This window comes from Carlito syrichta, unplaced genomic scaffold (assembly GCF_000164805.1).
Source record: "Carlito syrichta isolate Samal-C Ts95f unplaced genomic scaffold, Tarsius_syrichta-2.0.1 Scaffold315314, whole genome shotgun sequence".
Taxonomy (NCBI): domain Eukaryota; kingdom Metazoa; phylum Chordata; class Mammalia; order Primates; family Tarsiidae; genus Carlito; species Carlito syrichta.
The window spans coordinates 61,034-67,316 of record NW_007259410.1 but is presented as its reverse complement, the minus strand read 5'-3'; the positions used below and the strand labels follow the sequence as shown (position 1 = coordinate 67,316).

At 58.1% G+C, this 6,283-nt stretch overlaps 1 protein-coding gene across 1 annotated transcript; it reads right to left on the bottom strand.

The window, feature by feature from the left end:
- Positions 1-3,409: 3,409 nt before the first annotated feature.
- On the bottom strand, positions 3,410-5,452 carry LOC110594429 (putative uncharacterized protein C18orf15; the record flags this gene model as incomplete). Its single annotated transcript, XM_021706164.1, has 2 exons — positions 5,387-5,452; positions 3,410-3,508 (listed from the first exon to the last, which is right to left on the bottom strand). Coding segments are annotated over exons 1-2 (165 nt in total), but the record flags the coding sequence as incomplete, so codon positions are not given.
- Positions 5,453-6,283: the final 831 nt, after the last annotated feature.

The window sequence follows — 6,283 nt, the reverse complement described above, 5'->3', positions numbered from 1 at the left end:
TCACTCTGTCTCTGTACTCCCTGTCTCTCTTTCTGTGTATCTCTCTGTCTCTGTCTATTTCCGTCTGTCTCTCTCTTTCTCTGTCTCTCTCATCTCTCTGTCTGTATCTCTCAGTCTCTCTCTCTTTGTCTTTCTGTGTGCCTGTCTCTGTGTCTCTCACTGTCTCTATCTTTATCTCAACCTCCTCCTGTGTTCCTGAACAGGGAGCAGGCATTAACAACTGTGTGCTTTCCTGTGTGACCTGTGCTCACAACCACCCAGCAGAGGGGGCGTCCTCCATCTAGAAGGTTTCCCCTAACATGTGGAGAAGCACTGCAGGAAATTGGGATCTCATTGTGACACCCTCGGGACACAGAGTCCCTGGGTTGGTCCCCATATTGGGACTTAGCATCTCAGTGCCAGCAGCACCCTGTCTGGCTCTTCCCCAAGCCCCGTGGCTCCATGTGGGCTCACCTGGGGACAGGATCTGCCAGGCCTGGGCCCACACTGGCCCTGCAGTTCCAGGAGTGCCACAGAGGCCAGTGGCTCACCACGGGAGCAAGGAGAAGCGATGCCCAGAATGTCCACTGCCCAGGGCCACTTTAGCTTCAGCAGGATGGGGTAGGGGTCAGAGTGGGAATCCTGGGGACAAACAGCTGGTGCCCTTAGAGGTCGCAGGGCCGTAACAAGGGTGTGCACTGGGGAGCCCACCTGTGTATGTCCACGGTGAGTCTGGGTGTGGTGTGGGGTGAGTCTGGGCCTCCCTCACAGGGAAAGAGGATGGACCCAGGCAGGGACAGTGATGCTGAGTCGTCACCTGGAGTGACAGGATGGGGATCCAAAATTTCCGCATCTTTCGTGGGCAACACTAGAGGTTCACAGAGGGGTCTTGCAGTGTCAAGGTTCTTGCACCGGAACAAGACAGGTGTGTGCTAAGCCCTCTATCAGATAGTTAGCATGACAGACACACACACCCAAGGCCTCCAGGTCCCCAGAGTCCTCAAAGCAAGTATTTCAGAGGGCCCCTCAAGCATGTAGCCGGCATGAGGCCCTGGGGCCTGCAGGGCCACGCATGGGGCTGAGCCAGTGCCCAAGGGAAGTGGGCCACGCCAGTCTCCTCTGCCCAAGCCGTAGTACCATGGCCCATGGAGTCACGATGCTCTGCCACCTCCACCCCACTCCTCCCACCAGCTGGACCCAGGCCTCCACCACAGGCAGCCACTTTCAGTGAGGCTCAACCAAAGCCGAACCAAGGTCCCCAGACCAGGGGTCCCCACTAGCCAAGTCACCCCTCACCACTGCTTCCCACCCATGTCACCTGCCAGCCTGGCCACCCCAGGCAGCCCCAGGACGCCCCTTCCCACAGACGCCAACCTCCAGGCTCCCTGGGATTTGCACCTGCCCAACCCCACCCTCACCCCGTGGGCTTCCCACGTGCGTCCTTTCCTCAGGCTGCACCTGCTGTCTGTGTCATTCTCTGACTGTCCCCTGCTATGCAGCCCCTCCTGGGGACCTGAGGCAGCTCCGGACCTGAGCCTCCACGACTGGAATTGCAGCACCTCAGGGTCCCGGTCCTGCCTGTCCCCAACCCAGCCTTCCTCCCCAGCCCTGTGTTCAGGGTCCCCTGTGGGTCTGTTTGCCCTGAGGCTCAGAGGCCTGCTCCAGACAGCACAGCCACTGGGAACAGGGTGGAGGGGAGCAGGGCATCCCAGTGACCTTGGGAGCCAGGCCTGAGGGTGCAGGTGGGCCGTGCTGCTCTGCCTGACCCCCAGACGTGCCCCCAGCCCTGCCCAGGACTCCCAGCCGCCGCCAGCTGCCCTGACCTCTGCCCATTTGCTCCCTAACCAGGTCCTGGGTGGGCCCCGCGCCCCCAGCCAGTCCCGAGCAGAGGACATGTGCCCACCTCCCAAACGGGACGCCTGAGGTGGGATGTGATGCGCACACTCAGGCGAGTGGTTGGGTTGGTGGGCCCAGAGCTCAGACATGCCGTTTGGCCCGGAGGCGGTGGCCAGGCCCAAGAGAGCCTCGGTGACTCCCCAAGCCCAGGGCCCCGGAGGGAGGGCATGCATGTGTTCTGATGCGACAGTCTGCAGGTGTGAATGTGAGAGTGGGTGAGTGCGAGAGTATCTGTGTGTGTGAGTGGGGGTGGATGAGTGTGTGAGGGTATGAGTGTGTGTGAGAGTGTGTGGAGTTGTGTGTGGGTGAGCGTGAGAGTGTGATGTGAGAGTGTGTGGGTGTGTATGCGTTCATTTGTGTGTGTCTGTGTTCACCTATGAACATGTGTGTGCCTGTGTACAGAAGGTGTGTGGGTTGGATGTTGAGGCTGTATGTGGGTTTGTCCAAGTGTGTGAATGTGTGGTGTGGGTGTCTGTGTTGCTATGTTTTGCGTGTGTGGATAGATGGTATGTAGGGTGTGAGATGTGGCAGTGGGACCCTTGCCGGACATGGCCTCTGGGGTGGCCCTGGGCACAAGGCCTGTGCCAACAGGTCTCTGGGACTCTGTGTCCCCCTCCACCTCCACCTCTCTCCTTGGCATCTCTGTCTCTGCCATCCTGTGTCTCTGCCCCCACCTCCCTCGGAGCAAGTGGCCAGCATGAGGCCCTGGGGGCTGCAGGCCAGTGTCTGTCCACATCTGGGCCCAGTTCCCTGAAGCTGAGTCACAGGGACCCCACCCTGCCCTTCCCCCACTCACACGGTCAGGGCTCCAGGCCCACATGTCACCCGCTCCCCCCAAGGCTGGGCCTGCAGGGGGCTGGGAGTCTAGGGCTTGGTACCCAGAGTGTCTGAGCAAACCACCTGCACTGGGAGACCCCCGCATAGACAGCACCCTGACACACACACACACACACGCATGAATAGGCACAGCCATGCAAGGACACACATATACAGACATAGAGAAACACACACACACGGACACACACAGGCACACACAAACAGATATACATAGGCATACATGTACAGAGACACACACAGATATACACATACAGACACACAGAGACACGCATGAACACACAAAGACACACATGGATACACATATAAACACACAGAGACACACACATGGACACACACAGAGACCTAGAGATACACAGAAACACAGACCCATACATCAGAGACATGCACAGACATAGATATGCACACAAATGTGCACTGAGACACAATCACACAGAGACACACACGGTGCACACACAGACACACAGAAACTCAGAGAGACATACATAGACACATAACAGACACAGGCACACAGGCATGCACCGAGACATACACACATAGACACACACAGACACACACAGAGAGGCATTCAAAGATATAGACACACACCCAAACATGCACAGAGACACACACAAGAGAAACAAAGACACACAGAGATACTCACAGTCACAGACACAGAGACATGCACTCAAACAACCAAGACACACAGACACACAACAGAGACACACAAAGAAACACACAGAGACATAGACACATACAGAGACAAACACAGACACACGCAGAAACACACACAGGGGCATGCACAGGGAAACATAGACAAAGAAACACTCACAGACAGAAACACACACAGACACCCATAGAGACACACACAAAACACACACCTCCATCTCCCCAAGACCGTCCTCCAGACCCTGCCTCCCCCTGCCCAGAGCCAGGTCAAGCCTGCTGAAAACAGCTTTGACCACCACCTGCCTGTCAGTCCCTGGCCTGGATGTTGGGAGCCAGGAGAGTGAACAGAGGCCTGGTGCTGGGTGTGTGTGATAAGCCAGGCCCACTGCATACCTGTCCACACCACACGCCCATACACACCGGCACAGGCTGCTCACACGCCACTCACTCCACACTCACGTGCTCACACATGCCTATGTTCACACACCCATGTACTCACACACTCGTACATGCATGCACCCAGACATTGACAAGCACACACACACGTGTGGTGGTGCCAGGCCTGGCTGTGGCATGTGGAGTCAGAGGCTCCCAGAGCCTCAGTCCTCACACCCCACACCAGCTCTGCAGCACTGAGATCAGGTTGTCACCCAGGACACCACCCATGGAGCTGCGGGGCCTGGGAACAGGGCGCACGGGCCGCACTGAGGGTCGGCTCATGTCAGCACACCTGGGACCGCAGCACAAGGACACTCTGGCCAGCTGGGAGCCATAGCAAGTGTGTGTGCACATGCGTGTGTTTATGTGTGTCATGTGTGCATGTGAGTGAGGCACTGGAGCAGGAGGCCGGGGGTCCCTCGGCCTTCCTCTGTGTCAGCCTCACGTCTCCCATGCTCCTCAACTCAGGAAGACTGTGATTCTGGAAGTTTCCAAGCAGTCACTGACCGAGCCTGGGACCTGGCCCTATGTGAAGCCCGGCCCTGGACACGCTCCGGACGGGCATCTGGGCCCCTCAGGTCCTGTGGCCAAGGACAGGACCTGGCCTCAGCTCCACACAGTCACAGGGTCCTCACCCCCTGGGGGCCCAGCCAGGACCCTCGCTGCCCTGGGAGGGCCCACACCCCTCCTCCACACAGCCCAGCCTGACAAACAAGGCCCTGTGGGCGCTGGGCCACAACTCCTACACCCACCCAGCATGCAGACACAAACATGCTCTTGCAAATATTTCTAAAAATGCCGAAAACGGGAACCACAGTGCAGGTGGGGCAGAGGGTGGAAATCCCCATTCCCCCCTGAGACAACCATTTGCCTTGGGGGAGGGGAGGCTGGCACTGGGGCTGGCGTGGAGCATTCCTGACCACTCACCCCCCAGCTACCCCCCAAAGCCCGGCCGGGACAGTGGCCAGGCCCCTAGTGACCAGGCCCCAAAGGTGCTTCTGAAAGGAGTGCCTGGTGGAGGGGACACCAAGTCGGACCTTGCCCAAGGGAGAGCTGGGAGGAGGCCCCTGGGTGGGAGCCCTGGCACTCAGGGAAGTGGGCCTTAAGGGTCCCCGGGGTCAGAGCTCTGAACCCATAGCCGGGTCCCAGCAAACCCCAGCTCCGGCCTGGGTGCAGCCCACCTGCCACCCACTCTTCTTCCCTGCCATGCCCGACCTGGTCACACAGACACCTTCAGCAAGCAGCTCTGGGGTCACCCAGTCCACCCCAGCCTCGGGACCCCTGGACTACCCCACAAGGCCACCTGGTGCAGACCTGCCCCACCCCAGCCCCGTCTGCCATGGGTCCCACACATGGTTGCCCTGCCCACCGCCCAGTGGAGACCCCGTGGGGGTGCCCCGGCTGGGTGTCCTGGCCGTGCAGGCAGACCCCCACCCCAGCCTGCCAGGGGAAGGTCGATGCTTGTGTCCCCCACCCAGAAAAGGACTCTGATCTCAGGGAGGGGTCTCCTAAGACCCCAGGGTGTGGCAGCTGAGTGACAGGGGCCGGGGGGCCTCCTTGCACATATGGGCTCCCACAGAGTTGTGCCGACCCTCAGACACAGGCACACAGAGACACAGAGATACACAGAAAGAGGCAAACAGACGCAGAGACACATGGAGATACACGGAGAGATGCAGATACACAGACACACACAGACACAGAGATACACAAGCACAGACACACGGAGAGATGGAGATACATAGACACACAGAGACACAAAGAGACACACAGAGACACATGGAGACACATAGAGATCTATAGAGAGGCGCAGATTAACCGACACACAGATACACAAGCACAGAGACACACAGAGAGATGCAGAAACACAGAGACACACGGAGATACACAGCGAGATGCAGAAACAAAGACACACAGAGATACACAGAGAGATGCAGATAGACACACAGAGATACACAAGCACAGACACACACAGAGACAAACAGACACACACACAGACATGTACCACGGAGAGATACACAAGCACAGACACACACAGGCACACAGAAACACACACAAAAAGACAAAAACATAAACAGATCACAGAGCTACACTAACGTAGACACAACGGAGGCACATGCACATACACTGGCGCTGACATAAGGATATGCCCACAAAGCTCACAGACTCACATACAGGCACGTGTGGTCACTCAGGTAAACGTGTTCACACTGGCCAGCAGACACACAGACATGCCCAACCACACCTCCTTGGGGATCACACAGCCACAGCCCTGCGCAAGACACTCACACCAGACACACTTGGACCCATGGCCTCATGGCCCACAGAGACCTCCACACCAGAGCCAAACACTCACATGTCACATCACAGAAACAACTGGGGCTGGCATGCCAGCGTGTCCCTGGAGCCCAGAGAGCCCAGTCTGACTTCAGGCACCCAACCCTGCACCCAGGGCCACACCAGACATGCCAAGCCCCACACAGACACA